A 26126-nucleotide genomic window follows, 5' to 3' on the forward strand; every position below is an offset into this window, starting at 1 on the left:
CACTGCCCTTTCCCACCTGGACAAAAGGAACACCTATGTGAGAACGCTATTCATTGACAACAGCTCAGCGTTTAACACCATTGTTCCCTCAAAGCTCATCACTAAACTAAGGACCCTGGGATTAAGCACCTCTCTCTACAACTGGATCTTGGACGTCTTGATGGGCCTCCCCCAGCTGGTAAGGGTAAGCGACAACACATCCGCCACGCTAATCCTCAATACGGGGGCCCCCCCAGGGGTGCGTGCTCAGTCCCCTCCTGTACTCCCTGTTCACTCAGGACTGCTCGGCCAGGCACGACTCCAACACCATCATTATGTTGGCCGATGACACAACAGTGGTAGGCCTGATCACCGACAATGATGAGACAGCCTATAGGGAGGAGGTCGGAGACCTGACCGTGTGGTTCAAGGACAACAACCTCTCCCTCAATGTGATCAAGACAAAGGAGATGAATGTGGACCACAGGAAAGGAGGACCAAGCACGCCCCCATTCTCATCGACGGGGCTGTAGTTGAGCACGTTGAGAGCTTCCGGGCACGACAAAACCTATTCCCCCTCAGGAGACTGAAAATATTTGGCATGGGTCCTCAGATCCTCAAAAGGTTATACAGCTGCACCGTCGACAGCATCCTGACGGGTTGCATCACTGCCTGGTATGGCAACTGCTCGGCCTCCGACCGCAAGACACTACAGAAGGTAGTGCATATGGCCCAGTACATCACCGGGGCCAAGCTTCCTGCCATCCAGGACCTCTATACCAGGCGATGTCAGAGGAAGGCCCTACAAGGACTCCAGCCACCCTAGTCATAGACGGTTCTCTCTGCTACTGCACGGCAAGCGGTACCGGAGCGCCAAGTCTAGGTCCAAGAGGTTTCTAAACAGCTTCTACCCCCAAGCCTTGCCCCCCCCCCCCCCCCCCCGTCCCTTTTGCATTTCACCTGTTGTATTCGGCGCGTGTGACAAATCAATTTGATTTATAGCTTCCCAACAAAAAAACTTAACATGCACTTTTACAGACACATACTTAAACTGCTTACTTCCATTCATCTTCACTCGCACACTTTTTGCATTCTGAGGAGAACTGTTGACACATCATTCATCATTGAAAAGGATATGCATAAGTAACCTGCTGCATCTTTCCTCATTCAAAGTCTACTTGATCATTTAGGACTCAAATATAGGTGAGTCGATATCCAAATGAACTCAGCACATCCCGGGGGGGGGGGGGGGGTGCGCAAAACCCCCCCGGGATGTGCTGAGTTCATTTGGATGAAAGTTCCAATGAAAAGCTTTTAACACGCCTATTCACAGCCACTCAGCAAAAAGTGTGATGTTGGCTAAGTCTCTCCTGTCTGGAGACTGGAGAGTGTCCTCTGTCCTCTAGCTGAACTCTATATATAACGTTCCTGTATTATGCTTTTTAAATCTATCCAAACACGTTCTTTAGTAATTGTATATTTACAGTTAAGCCGTTTGCTGAGTTGCGCCTGCAGCATTATACAGTATTTGGATGAGCTGTATTGCATGGTTAGTACATGTGTGTGTGTTGAAGATTGATGCTACAGTATGTGTATAAACCCTGGGTCATATACACTGTGGCCAGTTTATTAGGTACACCAATCTGTACTGGGTCTGACCTCCCCCTTGCCTCCATAACAGTCTGAATTCTTCGCGGCACGGCCACATTGCTCAATTGGCCTAACGTGTGCCAGGAAAACATTCCCTACACCATTACGCCACCAGCCTGTACAGTTGACACCAGGCAGGATGGGCCATGGACTCATGCTGTTTATGCCAAATCCTGACTGCCATCAGCATAACTCGAGGAACTGGGATTTGTTGGCCTAGGCGACACTCAATTAATTGTGTTGGTGATTGCATGCCTGCTGGACCCACTTCCTCTTGTTTTTAGCTGATAGGAGTGGAACCCGGTGTGGTCGTCTGCTGCAATAGCCCATCCGTAACAAGGACGGATTAGTTATGCATTCCGAGATGCCGTTCTGCACACCACTGTTGTACTGCGTCTTAATTTGCCTGTTTGTGGTCGCTGAGTGAATGTTTTTTGTTTGACGCACCATTCTTGGTAAACCCTAGACTGTCATGCGTGAAAAGCCCAGGAAGGAGGCCGGTCATTTCTGAGATACTGGACCCGGCGCGCCTGGCACCGTCAACCATACCACGCTCAAAGTCTCTTAGATCACATGTTTTTCCCATTCTAACATTCAATCATACAGTAACTGGATGCCTGTCTGCATGCTTTATATAGCAAGCCATGGTCACGTGACTTACTCTCTGCAGGATAACTATTTTTGTGAACGGGGTGGTGTACCTAATAAACTGTCCACTGAGTATTTGTTAGGCACAAAATTGACTGAAACAGGGATGTACTACCTGGACTTGTCCAATAAGAAACTCTTGTTTTTTTTCCCCCCTTGCAAAACATTTTGAAACCTTTTCCATTATGTGCCCTAATGACTATGACCCTGCTGTCTGTGCCTTCCAGGTGGCTGGTATGTGTACCAGCAGAGGAACGAGGTGCACAACAACTGTGGCATAGAAATCTACTACCAGACAGACATGCAGACAACCCACGACAACATGCTGCTGGAGCTCTTCTGCCAGATCATCTCTGAGCCTTGCTTCAACACACTGCGCACCAAGGAACAGTTGGGTAAGACCACGCACACACACTCAAGTGGAGACTGGTATCTTGTAAAGTACTCAAATACAGTTGAACTCAAAACCCTGCAGTGAAAAGGGGACAGTAGACTGTGTGCAGTTAAACATAAACACTTTCCAGAATTTACAGTGAATTGTTTGACTTTCTCTCTCCTCAGGGTACATAGTGTTTAGCGGTCCGCGGCGCGCTAACGGGGTCCAGGGCCTGCGCTTCATCATCCAGTCGGAGAAGGCCCCCCACTACCTGGAGAGCCGGGTGGAGGCATTCCTAAAAGCCATGGAGATGTCTGTGGAGGAAATGAACGACGAGGCCTTCCAGAAACACATCCAGGCCCTGGCCATCCGCCGCCTGGACAAGCCCAAGAAGCTGGCCGCTGAGTGCGCCAAGTACTGGGGGGAGATCATCTCTCAGCAGTACAACTTCGACAGGGGTGAGCATGTGCAGACACAATGAGCAACACGCACATACACACCCCTTCCTTTACCTGGTCTGGAGGCCTAAGAGCTTTTTCCAAGTGATATCTGTGGGGAGTTTGCGTAGATGGTGTCGACTAAATTGGTATTCCTCCTCATCCTCATATTATAACTGCTAGGAGGCCTTTTTATATGGATAGGGGTTTTGAATGAAATATGCATTTATTTATATTGACATTTTTATATTGACATTCTGGAGGATCCCAGAGGGAAAGGAAGGATGTTTTCGCCGCAGAAATTGGCAACGATTAGGCCCCAGAATAAACTCCTGGAGCACACCTCGCCCAAGCAGCATCTCCTGAGTGCTATTATGGATTGTAATGGGCTGATTTGCTGGTAATCTGCCGTAAACCTCGATCCAGAACTCTTAGTAGGGAGAAGTGATGAAAACAATGTTCTCATTGTTAGAGGGAAGGAGGATGGGAGAAGACAGGGCAGCAACTGTCACCACTAATGTCATGATAGAAAGTGGAGCCTTGCCAATAGTGGGACATTGTACAGTAGGGGTGGCTGGTGACCCTGTAGGGCCTTGGTCACCAACCGGTCGATCACTGTCAACTGGTCAATCTTCAAGGCATTTCTAGTCACAACATTTCTGTAGAAAAGCCAACGATAAATGCTTGCGCTCCTTTTATAAAAAATAACAAAATTGTGTTGCGCAGTTGGCGGTAGGTGCACTTGATTCAGAAGCCCTGCGCACCAGTAGGTATTTTTGAACCTTTTTATTTGTATGAAAAGACAAACTCCGCCTACCCGGTGAATCGGAAGATCTGTGGCTAAATCGAGTGCGTCTACTGCTCAAATCACTGTGCCTATAGCATCCAGCAAGGTTTGATACTAGCCTACATGTGGAAGGTGGAAGACGGTGTCCCCTCTCTCTGGTCAGTCTCACTGGAAGGAGAGAGCAGGGACCATGAGAGGCTGACCCTCTGCTGCTCTTTCCCTCCCTCGCTGAGACTAATGCCGTGTTTAAAACAACTGCTAACTTTAGACATCGGACTTCAGTGCGTTCAAGACAACTGGGAACTCTGCGGGGGAAAAAATGATATCCGACTGGGGATTTTTTTTCTTTTGAACGGTCATCCAACTCACGTCATTCCAAGTCTGAAACTCATATTTCGAGAGCTCCAACTTGAAGATCACTGACGTCATGATTTTACCTTGTTTGTTTCCGAGTTCCCAGTTGTCTTGAAAGCACCATGACCATCAGATGCAGGAAACATCAGTCCAGTAAAATAAAAAAGCAAATTATTAGCAAATTATTTCAATTTATGCTCTGCTGCGCCTCACAAGTGCTACACCAACTGATATAGTTTGTCATCAAAGCTTGAGTTTTTAAATATACACTGAACAAAAATATAAACGCAACAATTTCAAAGATTTTACTGAGTTAGTTTATATCAGGAAATCAGTCAACTGAAATAAATTCATTAGGCCCTAATCAATTGTTTCCTCTTGACTGGGAATACAGATGATGTAAAAAAAAATGTAAGTGCGTGGATGAGAACCAGTCAGTATCTGGTGTGACCACCATTTGCATCATGCAGCGTGACATCGCTTTCGCGTAGAGTTTGTTCATTATAAAATGGTTTGAGAAGAACAATATTGCCAGGCATATAGCCAATATGCATTAGGCCTACTGCACAAACCTCATTCCTGCAGAACTTTTTAATTTGGTTAAATTTAAGTAGTTGAAAACAAATGAGTGGTAGATCTGGCTTTTTGACTACGAAAGTGAAATTACTACGGACCTCATTATCACAATACTTAGGTGACGATACGATATGTATTGCAATTCAATACTGTGATTTTAGTGCGATTTCGACGTTCCAAACATATGGCTCACTATATGTCTGCTGCAGAGTGACGAGAGAGCCATTAGAAAATAAAAGTCCTGAAATCAAATTAGCTGCCCACTTATGAAGATGGAGAACAAGCTATGAAGGAAAAATACTGTAATTTTGGTGCAGGTACAGCCAACTAGCGCAAAACATATTGCGGGATATCTCAAATCATCAACCTTTAGTCCAAAGTGTTTCCTGTTGTTTTCTAGATAACATTGAAGTGGCCTATCTGAAGACATTGACGAAAGAAAACATCATGCAGTTCTACCGGGTGAGTATAGTAGCTGCTCATCCATCTTCTGCATTCCGGTGTGTTGTTCAATCTGTCCTCCCTGAAAGATGGCACCTTGTTTCATTTAGAACCCTCCACCACTCTTATCCACGTCCTGGTTCTATTCATAGCTGTAGAGGTTACGCTGACACGGTATGCTGTGCTCACAGAATATCCACAACAGTGGAGGCTCCTTAGAGGAGGAAGGGGAGGACCATCCTCAGTGAATTTCATACAACAAAACAAAAACATTTGAAAAGTTAGCCTTTTTAGATCAAACTATACTAAATATATTCACTCCACCAAATAATTGATTAAGACACACTGTTTTGCGATGAAGGTCTACAGTAGCCTCAACAGCACCCCCTATAGACTTACACAGTAATTACGACAACTTCTGGAGGATGTCCTCCGACCCATCAGAGCTCTTGCTGCATGAACTGACGTGTTGTCCACCCAATCGAAGAATCAGATAATGAATCTAGTACTGAAAGCATAAGCTACAGCTAGCTAGCACTGCAGTTTGTTAGTTGACTCAGAGAGAGACAATAGTAGAACTGTTTTGAACTAATTTCTTCCAAAATGAACGAGAAGCAAGAGCTATATTTCTCTTTCACTTAACTAGCAAATGCAGTTAGCCTACTAAAACACCCTGCTCAAACAGAGGGATACTATGTTAGCTAGCTGGCTATGACTATCCAACACAACACTGGAACTCTTCCAAGTCAAGGTAAGCTTTTGGTTTGACTTATTTATTGCCACTGGGGCCTGCCGGTGTAAGTTCTAAACTTCTTACTTGACTGTACATTGTACCGGGGCGGCAGGTAGCCTAGTGGTTAGAGCGTTCGGCCAGTAACTGAAAGATTGCTGGATCGAATCGCCGAGCTGACAAGGTAAAAAATCTGTCGTTCTGACCCTGAGCAAGGCAGTTAACCCACTTCCCCGGTGCCGAAGACGTGGGTGTCAATTAAGGCAGCCCTCCGCACCTCTCTGATTCAGAGGGGTTGGGTTAAATGCAGAAGACACATTTCAGTTGAAGGCATTTAGTTGTACAACTGACTAGGTATTCCCCTTTTCCCTAACGTTGCTGCATGATTGTAGCGGGTTTACTAATGCGTTAGTTCTATTAGCTATGTTGACTATGACATTACTTTAGCTAATATGGTGACAACAATGTAATTTCTTTATTTAACTAGGCAAGTCAGTTAACTTTTTATGGCTGCAGGGGCAGTATTGAGTAGCTTGGATGAAAAGGTGCCCATAGTAAACGGCCAGCTTCTCAGTCTCAGTTGCTAATAATATGCATATTATTATTATTGGATAGAAAACACTCTAAAGTTTCCAAAACTGTCAAAATATTGTCTGAGAGTATAACAGAACTGATATTGCAGGAGAAACCCTGAGGAAAATCAAAACAGGAAGTGGCTTCTATTTTGAAAACTCCATGTTCCATAGCCTCCCTTTGCTGGATATGAACCAGATTCCTTTTCCTATCGCTTCCTCAAGGTGTCAACAGTCTTCAGACTTGGTTCAGGCTTTTATTTTGAAAAATGAGCCAGAACGATAACATCGCGTCAAGTGGTCATATGAGTTTTGCTCGCGCAACAGAGTTTGGATAGGTATTGCTTTTCCCTCTCCTACTGTGAAAGACATTTGCGGTTGATATATTATTGATTATATATTTTAAAAACAACCTGAGGATTGATTATAAAAAACGTTTGACATGTTTCTGTGGACATTATGGAAACTATTTGGAATTTTCGTCTGCGTTGTCTTGACCGCTCTTTCCTGTGGAATTGCTTAACATAACGCGGCAAACAAACTGAGGTATTTTGGATATAAAAATAATATTTTTGGAACAAAAGGAACATTTGTGTAACTGGGAGTCTCGTGAGTGAAAACATCCGAAGATCATCAAAGGTAAACAATTAATTTGATTGCTTTTCTGATTTTTGTGACCAAGCTACCTGATGCTAAGTGTACTTAATGTTTTGTTGTGCGATCGATAAATTTACACAAACGCTTGGATTGCTTTCGCTGTAAAGCATCATTTCAAAATCTGACACGACAGGTGGATTAACAAAAGGCTAAGCTGTGTTTTCCTATATTGCACTTGTGATTTCATGAATATAAATATTTATAGTAATATTTATTGCATGTAGCGCTATGCTATTCAGCGGTTGTTGATGACACTTGTCCCGTTAGTGGGATTGCAGCCATAACAAGTAAAGGACAAATTCTTATTTACACTTACGGCCTACCCCAACCAAACCCGGACGACGCTGGGCCAATTATGCGCCGCCCCAAGGGACTCCCAATCACGGCCAGATGTGATACAGCCTGGAATCGAACCAGGGTCTGTAGTGATGCCTTTTGCACTGCGATGCAGTGCCGTAGACTGCTGCGCTCCTCGGGGAGCCCAAAGTTGTGGGTAGCGGTTATGATATGGTTTGGCTTCGAAAGGTTTTTTTCGTCTGGTCACATACAGCTGTTGCATTAAAGTCCAAAAGCAAAGGGAACAGGTGAGAGGAGAGCGCATAAAGATGTGAATGGATGCAACCTTTGATGCTATGAAAGTGAACTGTGTTTACGTGTGACCAGGGGTGTATTCATTCTGCCGATTCTGTGGGGAAAAGTTTCTTAAATGGAAGCAAATGGAACGAAACGGGGATAAACATGCATGAATTTGTCCAATAGAAACTCTAGTTTGAAACTGTTGAACTAATGATTACACCCTTGATCAGCTAGATGCAGGCAAGAGTGTGCAAGATGGTATTGAATCTGATACCTCTTTTTTTTTTTTCCTCGACCTCTTGAAATGTTGTAGCAACCTGATGGGTATAGGGAAATTGAGTATCATGTAGTAGCCTAAACCTATCACTTTTACATTGAACTGGGTGAATGAAATATGAATGACAGTTAACCAATATGCTGTAATAGAAATAAGGCCATGCTCATGAAAATAAATTGTCCTACCTTATCTTAAACTGCACTGATCCACAACCATAACAAGGGTCAGGGTGGTGTTTCAAGAGGATAAGGGGACCAAGGATAGCGAAGCAATGAGACTTCCCATATTTCTACCTCAGCAGAAGCAACACAGGCCCCATGCAGAATATTTTCATTGTGTAATACATTTCACCATACCCGCCCCCCCCCCTCCACAGATTTATGACTGTGGAATCCACTTTGTTCCGATGTAGGAGACTGGAAACTTTCTTCACCCCATTATAATACATTTTTCGCAGACAGTGACTTCAATTAAATGCCGTCTCTTCTCTGTGTCTATCTAACTCTTGTCTCTCTCTCTCTGTAGGATCTGTTGGCTGTGGATGCACCCAAAAGGCACAAGGTGTCTGTGCATGTCCTGTCTAGGGAGATGGACTCCTGTGAGTACTGTACAAGTGATGGAGAGTTTTTGTTGGGGGGATAGAAGTTCAGTTTGTCAGTGTGAATGTGTTGCTTTGACTGTTTTTAACAGTTGTTTAAATGTCTCTGTCCTTTTGTTTAGGCCCAGTCGTGGGCGAGTTCCCTGCCCAGAATGACGTAAACCTGGTCCCTGCCCCCTCCTTGCCACAGGTAATGTAGTCATCCTTTTATAACACAGGAGGAGAGTGCGTCTGTGATGGAGAATTAGAAGAATTATGTAACTTTTTGGGTGATGTGTTAACGTCTGTAATACACTGACCTGTCCCTCTGTGTACAGCCTACGTTGGTCCAGGACATGACCGAGTTCAAGAGGAGCCTTCCCCTCTTTCCCCTGGCCAAGCCCCACATCAATTTCATGGCTGCCAAACTGTGAGGATCGGGCAGCCCTGCCCCCAGAGCAGCATGGGAGCACTGTGGTGGGGGGTGCCCTGCTCTGTCCTCCCCACTCTGTCCCCCCCACTCTGTCCCCCCAGGCAACAGGAGTCAGGAACACACTCATCTGACTAAGCCTGCATGTGTGTGTATCTGTGTGTGGTAGGCTGGAGGCTACTAGGAGGCACTTGGAAATGTGTTTGATTCCCACAACTTGGCTGTGGATCTCATCATAGCTCCGTGTAAGAGTAGAGGACACACAATTTTAGTCTCATGGAAAACCCCACCAACACACATTCGCAAAAATGTATAGAATGTTGAAGCAGGGCTCCTATTATAGAGGAATAGTAATAACTTAAACAACCACAAGGCCGGGAACCCTGTAAACCAGTACAAGTACCCCTTGACACTTTATAATGGAAGTGTTTTTAGTTGATTTAGCCACAAGGACATGCGGCTGTGGTGAGAGTAAACTGTTGGTTAATGATGATTATGTGAAGCTTTTGAGGTGTAGGAGGATAGCTCTGCAAAGGGTGTACATAATATCATTTTAGACACGCCGGACACATACTTTCTTATGTACACGTGCGACGCATCAAGGCACAGTGACAACTCCCTGAGTTGATATCACAAAGACTGTGTTTAAATAAGATGAATGTGAAACACACTATTTTGGACACCATTTCAGTTGATCAGCCTTATGGAAACGATTCTGTTTTAATCCATGATGTACAGGTTTTGAGATCTGACTATTTATTTTTTAACTGGTAAAATGTCAGGGCCCATTTGGTGGAGAGGTGTCCCATGAAGCTTTTCTTTTGAACTAGTGCTCTATAGGGTTGTATTATCCAAGCATCATCTCAGGGTCCCTCTAATCGTTTGCTTTTATTTGAGATTGAAGAAAAATAAACATATTTAAATGTCTGTCATTTATGTTAATTACTTGTTTGGAGTTATACATTTTTCTTTTTATAGCTTTTATGCTTGTTAATACTTTAATCTGAATTGTGTTCGACTGGTGATTTATTGCATAGGTGTCCGTCTGTTCCCCCCCCCCCCGTCCCCCCGTCCCCATCTTTCTCCATTTGAGACAAAGGTTGTACCTTTTTAAAAGGGGGTGGGGGATGGTCTACTACCAATCTGGACCAATGGATGCACATATCACAGCAGTGTCTGGACTTTGACAGCCAGCCAACTGCACTTTGCCTCTGTTGGTCAGGATTGGGGTCATTTTAATCTTAAAGATGCTATCCTTCAGATAAACAAAGGACTGCTATAGATTGTCTGGTGGGGTAAACAGATTTAGTCTTTTCTCAGGACACCCTTTAAAATCATATTTTGTCTGAAGTGTTTCAATAGAGGCCTATGTATGGAGGGTGAAGGTGTAGTCGGGCCTGTGTTTCTCAATATGCACTTCTCACTAAGCAATAAACTGGGGAACCTGAGAGTAGTGTGGCTTTAAACACACTAATGGCCTCTGTACTGTTACGTAGAAGTGGGGGACACTGCATTCTTGAGTCCTTGCTCTCATCCAGCCTAATGGACACACTGAAAGGTGGAAGTGGCATGTGATGCATGGATAGTACTCATGTCAGTGCCATGTCTGTCTCTATACCATGGCCTAGTCTCTCAGGTGTTAACAAGCCTTGCCAAGTCAAACCACTGCTGGCGTCAACCACTCTTTGATACAGCAAATGTCTCCCATATGTTCTCAGGCCTATATATCAACTAAGGTCAACGTAATGTGTTTTACCACAAGGTAGAAACTAATATTTCTTATGGATTTATGTTCAAACTTTTTTCTAAAGGAAGTACAGCTGTATACTGAAATACCTAACATTCCCTTGAATTCCACTGGTTTGTTCAGTGCTTACCTTACAATGGTAGGGACCAATAACTGACCTGCAGGCTGTGTTCCTTTGGTAGGAATAACAGTCTCTTGCAACCAGTAATCATTGCTTGCTAATGTATTTAGGGGGAAACCAAGCAGTTTTCATAAGTAATCCGTATACACTCAAAAATGGGAATAACTGTGCAGGTTCATTTTGCGATACTGGGTTGCATTCATTAGGCACCAAACAGAGGGACTACCTGAACTTGTCTGATAAATGCTTGTTTTGATTTTGTTGCAAAATATTTTGCTACGCTGTGCCCTACTGAATACCAGCCTGATCAAATGGAAGGCGGTTCAGTGGACACTGCTGTAAATTGGCTGGTTGAGTTACTGCAGACGTTCAGGGCTCAGTAATGCAGGAGTGCTTAAGTCTTACATTTTCTCCTGTGTTTATCTAATAAATCACTGTATACTGGAACAAATAGTTGTCTGTTATTGAAATGTCAACGCAGGATTTGTATCCCAGATATAGCTGCCTCCGAAGATCACGCTATACATCAACATGCTACGAAATGGTGGTTCATTCAAGCTGTTTTACAGCCATAGTAGCCCCTTGTTCATGTCTAAGGAATTGATTGAATCTGTCCTACAGTGTGCATCTGGACCTTAGAATAGACTCAACACATCCACTTCAAGGTTAAAAAAAATACATTTATAATCTACCATGAAACTATAAATTCAATTTAAGTCACAATACATTTTCTTTACAGTGAATTTAAAAGCTGAGCTGACGAGAGATTACATCCATCTACCATGCTAAATTAATATTCTAGTGGTTGGTTTATAGCATGCCTTTTTCACACCATTAGATTTAAGGAGTGGGACAGTTCTCACATTTGTTTATTGGACAAGATAGATGGAGAGTTGCTACAAATAGCAGTGGACCAGATTCAAACCCATGGTGTATGTGTTCCGGAGGCAGCAGCTTAGACCACCTGTATATGGTTCTACAACTGCCTTGAGGCAAATGCACAAAAATAAATCTGGTTTTTAGCAAGGAATTATGTGGCGTATTGTGATTTAGGTTAAAAGATATGAGCCGCTTGCACATTGAATTCGCTCTCATCCCATGGAGTAGAAGACATCTGTGCACTGATTGGGTATTTCATAAGAAAAAAATAGAAGTGACCTGTAGGGTCACAAATTAACAAAGTTTGATGGAGCATTCTTCAAACCAAAAAGGCATGACTTTGAAGGAGTACAAACCAGCAGGGGTGACAAAGGCAGTCTTGTCCTGACTAGCGTGATCCATTGACACCTGCCAATAGCCACTGTTCAGATCCAGATTACTAAAGATGGATGCTCCTGCCAGAGATTCCAGTATGTCATTTATGTTTGGTAGAGGGTAGGCATCACTTTCTGTTATGGCATTCGGCTTCCTGTAGTCCACACAGAATCGATATCCACCATCTTTCTTAGGAATCAGGACAACCGGAGAAGCCCATCCGGAAAAAGAAGGTTCCACAATTCCATTCTCCAACATGCTTTTGAGCTGTTCATTGAGAATTGCCTGTTTGGCGGGGGACAGCCTGTAGGGACGCTGCTTAATGGGGACCTCATGCCGGGTATAGATTTTGTGTTTGAAGACGGTTGTACGGCCGAGTGTAAGAGTACAGACCTCACTGTTCACGTCCAACATCTGGGATAGCTGCCACCTTTCATCATCCGACAGACATGCTTGTTTGATGTAGAAATCAGCATCAGGTTTGCTTTTGCTCTCGGATAGAAGGGCGGTAATCAGGGTGATAGTTGGGTTCTCAGACTTCACTGGTGGAACATGTCTTTGTCTCTTTATATTTTCTCTGTCTCTGACTTGACCTTGTCCGGACTCTGCATAATGTAGCAGGCTCCAACCTGAAATCAGTGCATTACCAGGTTGAAATGGATGAGGCTGAGAATAGTCAGTGCAGCCGATAGGAGGGTTCGGACATCGAGATGGTCAGTCCACTGAAGAACAGGAAGTCTAGGCCAGTCTCCCTCCTCCCATGTTCGTAGCTCCTCATGAGGTAATGCCATGTTCTGCCACAGGGCCTCTTGCATCAGGGTGTAAGATGCCCGTGTCGATTATGGCCTTCCCTCTTTTGTTATTAAATAACTAAAAATTGAATTAGTGGGAACACTTGAGGCATACGAGTAAAAAACACCCTCAAAGGTAGAATCCGATACAGCAATTGCAGAATAAATGAAATATGTACAGACAATCACACTTTCATGAGGTTCGTACTATGCTTCTAAAATAGATGAATGATGACTATGCATTTTCACCAATGGAAACATGAGTGGCAATGTCTGAAGAGAGCAGCAGGCAAGATGTTCCTTCAAATAATAATCTCTTAGTGATAAAGATACTTTATTCTTATTTCTCTGAAAACACAGGAAAGCAATATTCCTCAAACCGTTCACATTGGCAATTTATTTCTAAAACTTTCCTGCCTAATAATTACACCTGTCCCAGATTTCTTAAAATAAGCAAGCGCTGGTTATGTAAAAAAAAAATACTCAACTCGCTACTGCAGTGCGGCAGTCACATTCCTGTGTGCAATATGCATAAGTGTGTGTGTCTGCGTCCGCGCATGTCTGTATTAGTCTACGTGTTTTAAAAACGCAACAGATCATGGCGATAGTCATACAGCACAAATGTCAGCAGCATAGGACAATGACTCTGCAGAGAGCAGAAACAGAATGTGAGGCGAGGCTGCTCAGAGGGGTACAAGAGGTAGGGGGCAGCAATGATCCCTGTGTCTGTCCGACAGTGTTCCTGCTCAGAGTTCACTGTTCCGCTCCACCCACTCCCCCTTTGTGTCAGTGTGTCTGTCTGTCTGTCCAGGCTTCCTCTGCCTCGGGGAAGTTGAGGATCTTGCGGTGGGCTTGCCTCTGGTACTGCTGCTGTTTGAAGTACACCTTAAACGCTCCCTTGACGGCCACAAACGCAATCCCACCCTGCAGACAGGACACAAAGAACAAAAGGTCAGGGTGAGGGATGGAGTCTTGAGGTCTGACAAACACCGCTCTAGCTCTCACCTCTCACCACAGATGCGGAAGTGCGACATAGGCGGATTGAGATACATCTCTAGCTTAAACTGCCATTTTGTTGAATTTATGCTAATTAGATTTCTGCGGGGGTGCAGACATCGACCTTAGGGGGTTAAAGGGAACCTGATTGTGAGGGTCTGTGTGGGGCAGAGGAGACGGAATGTCCAGAAGGGGAAGCACAGGTCATATAACAGACAAGCCCTGCCACTTTGGTTGCCTGGCTGGAAGCGCACTCTCAGGTGTGTGAGTGTGTGTCTAAAACAAGGGTATTCAACTGGGGGTGCTGCAGAGGGTCCGCAAAAATATAAAACACAACATTCAAATATTTTACTGAGTTACATTTCATAAGGAAATCAGTCAATTGAAATGAATGAATTAGGCCCTAATCCATGGATTTCACATGCATGGGCAGGGGTGCAGCCATGGGTGGGCCTTAGAGGGATTTGGGGAGCCAGGGCCAGCCAATCAGATTGAGTTTTCCCCCACAAAGGGGCTTTATTACAGACAGAAATACTCCTCAGCACCCCCAGACGATCCCACAAGGGGGAAAAGCCGGATGTGGAAGTCCTGGGCTGGCGTGGTTACACGTACTGCAAAATTCTCTAAAACGACATTGGAGGCAGCTTAGAGAAATTAACATTCAATTGGTGGTCATTCCTGCAGTCAATTGCACACTCCCTCAAAACGTGAGACATCTGTGGCATTGTGTGACAAAACTGAACATTTTAGAGTGGCCTTTTACTGTCTCTAGCACAAGGTGCACCTATGTAATGATCGTGCTTCTTGATATGTCACACCTGTCAGGTGGATGGAAAAGGATAAATTCTCACTAACAGGGATGTAAACAAATTTATGCACAACATTTCTGGGATTTTTTAAATTTCAACTTCAATTTCAAATTTCAAACATGGGACCAACACTTTACATGTTGGACCCATTCATATTTCTATTCAGTGTATATAAAACGTTATTTTTGGTATGAATATTGCTAGCAACAGAATAAACACATTTTGAATTACATACCTACAGTAGAAGAGGAGAATATAATTTCTAATGATGTCAACTTCACTGCATTTCTCGCAAATTACACTCATTGGAGGCAATTCAACTTTGAAAAAGCACCCGTGGATAGGCTATCAGTGTGGCAATTCCCGCTGGCTGCTGGTAAGCTTTCTTGACTTGGACATACATTTTTGCCAACACATGGCTAACCTTTGTTTAACAAACTAAACAGCTGCTCTTAGCAAAAATGTGTTTGGAGTAGAGGTCGACCGATTAATCGGAATGGCCGATTAAATAGGGCCGATTTCAAGTTTTCAATCGGAAATCTGTATTTTTTACACCTTTATTTAACTAGGCAAATCAGTTAAGAACACATTCTTATTTTCAATGACGGCCTAGGAACGGTGGGTTAACTGCCTCGTTCAGGGTCAGAACGACAGATTTTCACCTTGTCAGCTTGGGGGATCAGTCTCGTTAACTGTAAGGTTGCAAGATTGTTGCAACCTTACAGTAACTAGTCCAATGCTATAAACACCTGCCTCTCGTTGCACTCCACAAGGAGACTGCCTGTTACGCGAATGCAGTAAGCCATGGTAAGTTGCTAGCTAGCATTAAACTTATTTTATAAAAAACAATCAATCAATCATAAATCACTAGTTAACTACACATGGTTGATGATATTACTAGTTTATCTAGCGTGTCTTGCGTTGCATATAATCTGACAGAGCATACAAGTATCTGACTGAGCGGTGGTAGGCAGCCGCAGGCTCGTAAGCATTCATTCAAACAGCACTTTCGTGCATTTTGCCAGCAGCTCTTCGTTGTGCGTCGATCATTGCGCTGTTTGTGACTTCAAGCCTATCAACTCCTGAGATTAGGCTGGTGTAACCAATGTGAAATGGCTAGCTAGTTAGCGGTGTGCGCACCGCTAATAGCGTCTCAAACGTCACTCGCTCTGAGACTTGGAGTAGTTATTCCTCTTGCTCTGCATGGGTAACGCTGCTTTGAGGGTGGCTGTTGTCGATGTGTTTCTGATTCGATCCCAGGTAGGAGCGAGGAGAGGGACGGAAGCTATACTGTTACACTGGCAATACTAAAGTGCATATAAGAACATCCAATAGTCAAAAGGTTAATGAAATACAAATGGTAGAGGGAAATAGTCCTATAATTCCTATAATAAATAGCTACAACCTAAAACTTCTTACCTGGGAATATTGAAGACTCATGTTAAAAGGAACCACCAGCTTTCATATGTTCTCATGTTCTGAGCAAGGAATTTAAACGTTAGCTTTCTTACATGGTACATATTGCACTTTTACTTTCTTCTCCAACACTTTGTTTTTTGCATTATTTAAACCAAATTAAACATGTGTCATTATTTATTTGAGGCTAAATTGATTTTGATGTATTATATTCAGTATTGTTGTAATTGTCTTTTTTTTATTTTTTTATTTTATTTTAAATACGCTGATTAATCGGCATCGGCTTTTTTGGTCCTCCAATAAATCGGTATCGGCGTTGAAAAATCATAATCGGTCGACCTCTAGTTTGGAGTTACCTTTCTAGTTAATAGGCTGTGTTAGAGTTCACACTTCCTCTTCCAATTATAATGTGGAGACTTCTGCCAAATCTATTAATTTTAAAATGTTGATAACTTCTCCTTGCCATTACCATTCACGTGAAAAGATGTGGGAAAAACATTTTTTGCTAACGTATGATGGGGGTCCCTGTCTCGCCGGTTTGCATTGGAGGGGGTCCCTCAGCAAGAAAAGGTTGAAGACCCCTGGTCTAAAATCATGAGTTCTAGAATAAAAGTAGGGGAGTTCCCCTTGGCTGAGGAATAGTTACCTCAGAATGGGCCAGAAGGAGGGAGGAGATAGTATAGGTACAGTGCATTCGGAAAGTATTCAGACCCCTCGACTTTTTCCACATTTTGTTATGTTACAGCCTTATTAAAAAATGGATTCAAATGTTTTTTCCCCCTCATCAATCTACACACAATACCCCCTAATGACAAAGCAAAAACAGGTTTGTCGAAATATTTCATTTACATAAGTGTTCAGACCCATTACTCAGTACTTTGTTGAAGCTCCTTTGGCAGCGATTACAGCCTTGAGTCTTCTTGGGTATGACGCTACAAGCTAGGAATACCTGTTTTTGGAGAGACTTGGAGAAACCCCAGAGATGTTCGATCGGGTTCAAGTCCGGGCTCTGGCTGGGCCACTCAAGGACATTGAGACTTGTCCCGAAGCCACTCCTGCGTTGTCTTGGCTGTGTGCTTAGGGCCCCAGTCTGAGGTCCTGAGTGCTCTGGAGCAGGTTTTCATCAAGGGACTATCTGTACTTTGCTCCGTTAATCTTTCCCTCAATCCTGACTGGTCTCCCAGTCCCTGCCACTGAAAAACATCCTCCACAGCATGATGCTTCCACCATCATGCTTCAACGTAGGGATGGTGCCAGGTTTCCTTCAGACATGACGCTTGGCATTCAAGCCAAAGTGTTCAATCTTGGTTTCATCAGACCAGATAATTTTGTTTCTCATGGTATGGCCACTCTACCATAATGCCCTGATTGGTGGAGTGCTGCAGAGATGGTTGTCCTTCTGGAAGGTTCTCCCATCTCCACAGAGGAACTCTGGAGCTCTGTCAGAGTGACCATAGGGTTCTCTTGGTCACCTCCCTGACCATGGCCCTTCTCCCCCGATTGCTCAGTTTGGCCAGGCGGCCAGCTCTAGGAAAAGTATTGGGGGTTCCAAACTTCTTCCATATAAGAATGATGGGGGCCACTGTGTTCTTGGGGACCTTCAATGCTGTAGAAATGTTTTGGTAACCTTCCCCAGATCTGTGCCTCAACACAATCCTGTCTGAGCTCTACGGACAATGCCTTCGACCTCATGGCTTGTTTTCTTTCTCTGACATGCACTGTCAACTGTGGGACCTTATATAGACAGGTGTGTGCTTTTCCAAATCATGTCCAATCAATTGAATTTACAACAAGTGGACTCCAATCAAGTTGTAGAAACATCTGAAGGATTATCAATGGAAACAGAATGCACCTGAGCTCAATAGCAAAGTGTCTGAATACTTATGTAAATAAGGTATTTGTTTTTTTATAAATGTGAGAAGGAAAAAATAGTAACCTGTTTTCGCTTGGTCATTATGGGGTATTGTGTGTAGATTGATGAGGACAATGTTTTATTTAATACATTTTTGAAAAAGGCTGTAACGTAACAAAATGTGGGAAAAAAGCAAGAGGTCTGAATACTTTCCGAATGCACTGTATAGCCATTGCAAAAACCCTGCAATCACTAAATAGGAGATAACTACAATGACCCAGGCCCACAGTCTCTTTGTGTATGACTGACATGACATACACGTTTGTTTTTGTTACCCACCAGGATGGTCCTCTGCAGGTTGGAGTTGACGCTGCTGAACATGAGTTTGCCTACGATGGTGGCGATGGTGGGAAAGACCAGAGCGCCACATAGGATTCTAGTGGCTGACACGTGGTCTGCCAGGGGGCTGGCCTCTGCCGGGATACGAGGCACTGGACACCCAATCCCTGAGAGAGACCGAGAGGAGGGGGCAGGGTAAGGGTGGGGTTTGGTGCATTGTGGGTGTTGATGTTTTGCCAATACATCTTCACAAAGCTAGATATGCCGCACAATACACACAAAAGCACATTCATCAAGTGATGAGTATATGCATCAGTCTGTACCAGTTTGAGTTGGTATCTCTAGTTCGGGCAGCCGACTGGGGGTAGAGAAGTGCTTTTGCCCAGCAAGCTGAGCCTGGAGAGAGAAAAGGTTGTCGGGTTTCTCCCCGCACCAATCACTACCTTGATGAGATCAGTGGGAAACCCCCCCCCCCCTCTACTGGACCTACCCACCACCACCACCACCAGCCCCAACGGACGGACCACCTCGTAGTACTCTTTTATCCCCAACAAACACTGCGCACACCCTGGGAAAGCCACAGTGTTCACACAAAATAAATGATCAGACATTTATCATGCGCACAAAAAGCTCAATGTTGTGCACAAAATTCGTTTACAGTCTTTAACACAGGTAGCATCATCTATCAAGATCTTTATCACCCACTCTTCATCATACAGACACACACACATAATGAATAAGCTGAACTCCACCCATTTTAGTATAACACTGGTGTTGCGGAACGGTGGGCATCCCTACCAATGTGTCCTTTCTGACCTGGGAAGATGCTGTTGAGGATCTGCAGCTTATTGGAGTACTTCCTCCAGAAGCGCAGCACGTAGTCCTCCCAGCGGATCATCTTCCCCAGGATCAGCATGACGGGGATGGTGGGCAGGCCGATGAGCAGGAACAGGGGGTCTGCCCGCTCCATCACGTCCAGGCCCTCCTTATGGCCCACCACCTGGGCACAGGGACAGAGGGGACACCATGGTCAAGCCGTAGTCTGTTAATAAACACAGCCGTGTGTGTGCGCGTTTTATTTTTATGGTCTCACCTGCATGACAGTGACGGCCCCGTAGGTGACAGCGGTCCAGTAAATGGAGCCCACCATGATGCCAGCGGCGGTGAAGGGACAGGCCTTGGAGATTAGCCGGTCCGCCAGGTCTAGCACATACACCACCGGCCCTGGAGGGATACAGAAAGATAGTGTCTGTTACCGATTGTAAAAACAGGGTTTGGAAGGGTGTTGTCCCCTCTGTGGCCTGGGTCATATTCATTAGGGCACACCGTAGTGTCGGTTTTCAATCACTGGTCATTTGTGTTACTTTATACTTTACTTTTTGTGTTATGTTTTTACAGTGAAAAAGGGAAAAGAAGAGCCTGTCTAGAACTCTACAAATAGCTCATGCTGAGGTGGAGTAAAGAAGAGTCCCTAACAGATGACAGTTTGGGATTGTCTCTCCAGCAGGGGTCATAAGATTCCTGGTGGTACTGTAGAATGCTTAGTGAGGGTGTCAGTCATTCCATGGATGCCCTAGTGTCTGCTGTTTTTTTCTTTCAATTAAGACCTAGACTAGGGAATCCCAAATGTTTACACTCCGGCCCCACTTCAAGCATTGGGGAACATCCCGCTCCCCGCCCCAAACACGCACATCCATTTCTATGGGCACAAGCACTGTTCAGACACTTCTTTGTTGGCAGAGAGAACATTTTGCAGGTTTAAAGCTCATTTCCTGCAAGTCTACACATTTTGTCAAGGGGTGCAGAGAACATTCACTGTTTTAAAGCTCATTTACTTACAATTCTATACATTGTGCCATGTCTCATGTGTATTCGTGTGATATTTGATAGCTTCAAACAAAACAGTACAACAAAATCTATGGCCTAAAAAAAAAAAAAAACTTTAGCTGATCTGAACATTTCTAACAAGTTATAATAAGCTCTCTAAAAAGGTATGTAATGACTGACATGACTGGTGGAAAACTGATGCACTACCCAATTTTGAAAATGCACCCTCGCGCGCCCCAGTTTGGCCGCCACTGACCGAGACAACCAGGTGAGGAGAGCGCCTTAATTCATCAATCAAGTACCAGGGAGGAGTGCAAACACTCGACCCTCTGTGGAATGAATTTGACACCTGTGGTATACACCATCCCTCTACTCGCAGACACTAACCCGTGTACAATGAAAGTAGCCCTACTTGAAGTACAAATGAGAAAGTGATGTCTTCAGTAATGAGGAAAAACACATATGCTACATGGTCAAAAGTATGTGGACGCCTGCTCGTCCAACATCTCATTCCAAATGTCATGGGGCATTAATATGGAGTTTGCTGCCCTTTGCTGCTATAACAGCCTCCACTCTGGGAAGGCTTTCCACTAGATGTTGGAACACTGCTGCTGGGACTTGCTTCCAATCAGCCACAAGAGTATTAGTGAGCTCGGGCACTGATGTTGGGCAATTAGGCCTGGCTGGCAGTTGGCATTCCAATTTTTCACAATGGTGTTCGATGGGGTTGAGGCCAGGGCTCTGTGCAGGCCAGTCAAGTTCTTCCACATCGATCTGAACAAACCATTTCTTTATGGACCTTGCTTTGTGCATGGGGGCATTTTCATTCTGAAACAGGAAACTGTTGCCAAAGTGGGAAGCATAGAATAATCTAGAATGTATGCTGTACGATTAAGATTTCCCTTCACTGGAACTAAAGATGCCTAGCCTAAACCATGAAAAACAGCCTCACACCATTATTCCTCCTCCACCAAACTTTACAGGTGGCACTATGCATTAGGGCAGGTAGTGTTCTCCTGGCATTCGCCAAATCCAGATTTGTCCGTCAGACAGCCAGATGGTAAAGCGTGATTCATCGCTCCAGACAACGCGTTTCCACTGCTCCAGAGTCCAATGGCGGCGAGCTTTACACCACTCCAGCCAACACTCGGCATTGCACATGGTGATCTTAGGCTTGTATGTGGCTGCTCAGCCATGGAAACCCATGAAATGAAGCTCCTGACGAACAGTTATTGTGCTGACGTTGCTTCCAGAAGCAGTTAGGAACTCTGTAGTGAGTGTTGCAATCGAGGAAAGATGATTTTTACAGGCTTCAGCACTTTGTGGTCCCGTTCTGTGTCCACTTCCCGACTGAGCCGGTGTTGCTCCAAGACGTTTCCACTTCACAACAACAGCAGTTACAGTTGACCGGGGCAGCTCTAGTAAGGCAGAAATGTGGAAAGGTGGCATCCTATGGACGACGCCACATTGAAAGTCACTGAGCTCTTCAGTAAGGCCATTATACTGCCAGTGTTCGTCTATGGAGATTGCATGGCTCTGTGCTCGATTTTATACACCTGTCAGCAACGGGTGTGACTGAAATCGCAGAGTCCACTAATGTGAAGGGGTGTCCACATACCTTTGACCATGTAGTGTAGATACATGTAGGCACGCACATAGGCCACAATCGTGAGATATTCAACGAGTAAGGTAACTTCAACAGTGAGGAAAAGCACACAGAATAAACCAAAGAAAGACACACCGTTGTGAGACATTATTAAAGTACAATGAGTAATGTGATTTCAGCAACGTGGAAACGCTCAAAAGAATGAGCTTCCTTTACTCAGCATTCCTGTTGTGCTCAGAGAAAAAGCATGTGAAGTATTGGGTTTGACTGGAAAACATTTGCGCTGGAATGTGTAGCAAAAGAGGATTAGGCAGAGGAGAGAAATGGATTGTTATTTAGATGAAGACTGCCAATTTTACCATGGCTGTGGAACACCTTCACAGTGTTAGAGGGAGACCATGTGTGTGAACCTGGCTCTAACTGTCATAAGAACAGGCCTGTATCAATGCTATAGGAACAGGCCTGTGTCCAAGATCAGATTAGGCAGCCACTCTGTGTCATATATAGTAGCCTACCCCATATGACCCCTTAGGACAGTCAAGTAATAGCTATGACCTCCAGCTAACCTTTTTCCATCCTCCTTTTTATCATCCTCCTTCCTCATCCTCCTCTCTCACATTCCAGAGCAATCAGGGGAAATCATTCAATATCTATGGGGACGGGAGGCAACCTGCTTTACAGGAGACCAGTGGAGGACACTAAAGGGAAAGAGGGGTCCAGGACATCAGGTCTCTTTGATGTGAAGGATTGTCCTCATTGATGGCTATGCTGAGCTGTCTTTTTACTTTATTTTTTAAGTAGGCGACATGCCCGAAGTGTCACTTGGAAGACTTTAACACTGCGTCATTGTTTGAGTTACCCGGCCGAGGCAACAGCATCAGTTTGACTTTGAATGTTGAATGTTTTAGTGATCCTCAACGAGGCCAATGAGCTGATTATGTGGCACTACTTGGCACTGTTGCCATGGCACCTGTAGCAGAGCCCATCCCCCTCTGCTGGAGCAGAACCACTGGTCATATCCAACTCAGACTTGTCTCCCTAGGCAGACAGGTTGCCTCCCACATGAACAATGTTCAAGTGCTGTTGCCCAAGGTCTGGGATTTCAGAGAGACACCAAATCAGTACACAGACACTGTCCACTACTCTTGCAGGGTTTCTTCTGCATAGAAAAGTCTTGGGCGGGCCACCTTAGTGTTTTTTCAGGGCCGCCTATGTCCAAAGAGTGATAAATTAACATATATATATGGTTGTTTTAAGTTTACACTGTAAAATGTCCGACCACCCAAAAAATACAAATAATTGTGTGTGTGTGATATACACTGCTCAAAAAAATAAAAGGAACACTAAAATAACACATCCTAGATCTGAATGAATGAAATATTCTTATTAAATACTTTTTTCTTTACATAGTTGAATGTGCTGACAACAAAATCACACAAAAATGATCAATGGAAATCAAATGTATCAACCCATGGAGGTCTGGATTTGGAGTCACACTCAAAATTAAAGTGGAAAACCACACTACAGGCTGATCCAACTTTGATGTAATGTCCTTAAAACAAGTCAAAATGAGGCTCAGTAGTGTGTGTGGCCTCCACATGCCTGTATGACCTCCCTACAACGCCTGGGCATGCTCCTGATGAGGTGGCGGATGGTCTCCTGAGGGATCTCCTCCCAGACCTGGACTAAAGCATCTGCCAACTCCTGGACAGTCTGTGGTGCAACGTGGCGTTGGTGGATGGAGCGAGACATGATGTCCGAGATGTGCTCAATTGGATTCAGGTCTGGGGAACGGACGGGCCAGTCCATAGCATCAATGCCTTCCTCTTGCAGGAACTGCTGACACACTCCAGCCACATGAGGTCTAGCATTGTCTTGCATTAGGAGGAAGACATGTGACTAACAGAAATTTAATAACGTGTCTCTGAACAAGGGCGGGGGGGGGGGGGGGGTTCAAAATCAACAGTCAGTATCTGTGGCCACCAGCTGCATTAAGTACTGCAGTGCATATCCTCATGGACTGCACCAGATTTGCGAGTTCTCTTCCACCAAGGCACCTGCAAGTTCCCAGACATTTCTGGGGGGAATGGCCCTAGCCCTCCGATCCAACAGGTCCCAGATGTGCTCAATGGGATTGATATCCGGGCTCTTTGCTGGCCATGGCAGAACACTGACATTCCTGTCTTGCAGGAAATCACTCACAGAACGAGCAATATGGCTGGTGGCATTGTCATGCTGGAGGGTTAGGTCAGGATGAGCCTGCAGGAAGTATTGAGATTGCCTGCAATGACAACAAGCTCAGTCCGATGATGCTGTGATACACCGCCCAGACCATGACGGACCCTCCACCTCAATCCAGAGGCCTCAGTGTAACGCACATTCCTTCGACGATAAACGGGAATCCGACCATCGCCCCTGGTGAGACAAAACCTCGACTCGTCAGTGAAGAGAACTTTGCCAGTCCTGTCTGGTCCAGCAAAGGTGGGTTTGTGCCCATAGGCAACGTTGTTGCCAGTGATGTCTGGTGAGGGCCTGCCTTACAACAGGCCTACAAGCCCTCAGTCCAGCCTCTCTCAGCCTATTGTGGACAGTCTGAGCACTGATGGAGGGATTGTGCGTTCCTGGTGTAACTCGGGCAGTTGTTTTTGCCATCACTGGCAACAACATTGCCTATGGGTACAAACCCAACGTTGCAGGTGTGATGTTCGAATGTACTGATCCTATGCAGGTGTTGTACGGACATTGCAATTTATTGCCCTGGCCATATCTGCAATCCTCATGCCTTCTTGCAGCATGCCTAAGGAACGTTCACGCAGATGAGCAGGGACCTTGGGCATCTTTCTTTTGGTGTTTTTCATAGTCAGTAGAAAGGCCTCTTTAGTTTCCTAAGTTTTCATAACTGACTTTAATTGACTACCACCTTTAAGCTGTTAGTGTCTTAATGGCCATTCCACAGATGCATGTTCATTAATTATTTATGGTTCATTGAACAAACATGGGAAACAGTGTTTAAACCCTTCACAATGAAGTTCTGTGAAGTTATTTGGATTTTTACGAATTATCTTTGAAAGACAGGGTCCTGAAAAAGGGGCGTTTCTTATTTTGCTGAGTTTGTAAACATACACACAGCCATCGCAAATATTCAGACCCATTGAATTGTCCACATTTTGTTAGGTTACAGACTTATTCTAAAATTGATTTAAAATGTGTTTTTCCCCCTTCATCAATCTACACACAATACCCCATAATGACAAAGCAAAGTCAAGTTAAGGCATTTTTGCAAATGTATGATTTAAAAAAAACTGATTTATTACATTTACATAAGTATTCAGATTCTTTACTCAGTACTCATGTCTTCTTGGGTATGACAATACAAGCTTGGCACACCTTTATTTGGAGAGTTTCTCCCATTCTTCTCTGCAGATCCTCTCAAGCTCTGCCAGGATGTATGGGGAGCGTCGCTGCACAGCTATTTTCATGTCTCTCCAAAGATGTTCGATCGGGTTCAAATCCGGGCTCTGGCGGGGCCACTCAAGGACATTCAGAGACTTGTCCCGAAGCAACTCCTGCATTGTCTTGGCTATTTTCTTAGGGTCATTGTTCTCCAGTCTGGGGTCCTGAGCACTCTGGAGCAGGTTTTGTACTTTTCTCCATTCATCTTCGCCTCGATCTTGACTAGTCTCGCCGTCCTTGCTGCTGAAAAACATCCCCACAGCATGCTGTTTCCACCACCATGCTTCACCGTAGGGTTTGGTGCCAGGTTTTCGAGGGTTTGGTGCTAGACGTGACACTTGGCATTCAAGCCAAAGAGTTCAATCTTGGTTTCATCAGACCAGAGAATCTTGTTTCTTATGGTCTGAGAGTCTTTAGGTGCCTTTTGGCAAACTCCAAGCGGGCTTTCATGTGCCTTTTACTGAAGAGTGTTTTCCATCTGGCCACTTCCAGAAAGCCCTGATTGTGGAGTGCTGCAGAGATTGGAGAACCTTCCAGAAGGACAACCATCTGGGTCATCTCCCTGACCAAGGCCCTACTCCTCCAATTGCTCAGTTTGGCCGGGCAGCCAGCTTTAGGAAGAGCTTTGGTGGTTCCAAACTTCTTCCATTTAACAATGATGGAGCAAAGTACAGAGAGATCCTTGATGAAAACCTGCTCCAGTGCGCTCAGGAACTCAGACTGGGGAGAAGGTTCACCTTCTGACAGAACAATGACCCTAAGCACACAGCCAAGACAACGCAGGAGAGACCTGAAAATAACTGTGCAGCGATGCTGCCCATCCAACCTGACAGAGAATAATGGGAGAA

The 26126-nt window shown here is 44.6% G+C and overlaps 1 protein-coding gene and 1 pseudogene across 2 annotated transcripts in view; one reads left to right on the top strand and one right to left on the bottom strand.

Moving 5' to 3' along the window:
• Window positions 1–11386, top strand: part of LOC139410065 (insulin-degrading enzyme) — a 46740-nt gene extending 35354 nt beyond the window's left edge. For both annotated transcript variants that reach the window (XM_071155505.1, XM_071155512.1), the window contains exons 20-25: window positions 2505–2672; window positions 2839–3111; window positions 5208–5269; window positions 8586–8658; window positions 8781–8848; window positions 8976–11386. In XM_071155505.1, coding sequence (XP_071011606.1) covers window positions 2505–2672; window positions 2839–3111; window positions 5208–5269; window positions 8586–8658; window positions 8781–8848; window positions 8976–9071 — 740 coding nt within the window. In that variant the 3' untranslated portion in view covers window positions 9072–11386. The remainder of the gene's footprint in view (window positions 1–2504; window positions 2673–2838; window positions 3112–5207; window positions 5270–8585; window positions 8659–8780; window positions 8849–8975) is intronic.
• A 2155-nt stretch (window positions 11387–13541) lies between these two features.
• LOC139407338 (E3 ubiquitin-protein ligase MARCHF5-like) lies at window positions 13542–21862 on the bottom strand (annotated as a pseudogene).
• Between the last annotated feature and the right edge of the window lie 4264 nt (window positions 21863–26126).

Source organism: Oncorhynchus clarkii, chromosome 1, assembly GCF_045791955.1.
Source record: "Oncorhynchus clarkii lewisi isolate Uvic-CL-2024 chromosome 1, UVic_Ocla_1.0, whole genome shotgun sequence".
In the NCBI taxonomy this organism is placed as follows: domain Eukaryota; kingdom Metazoa; phylum Chordata; class Actinopteri; order Salmoniformes; family Salmonidae; genus Oncorhynchus; species Oncorhynchus clarkii.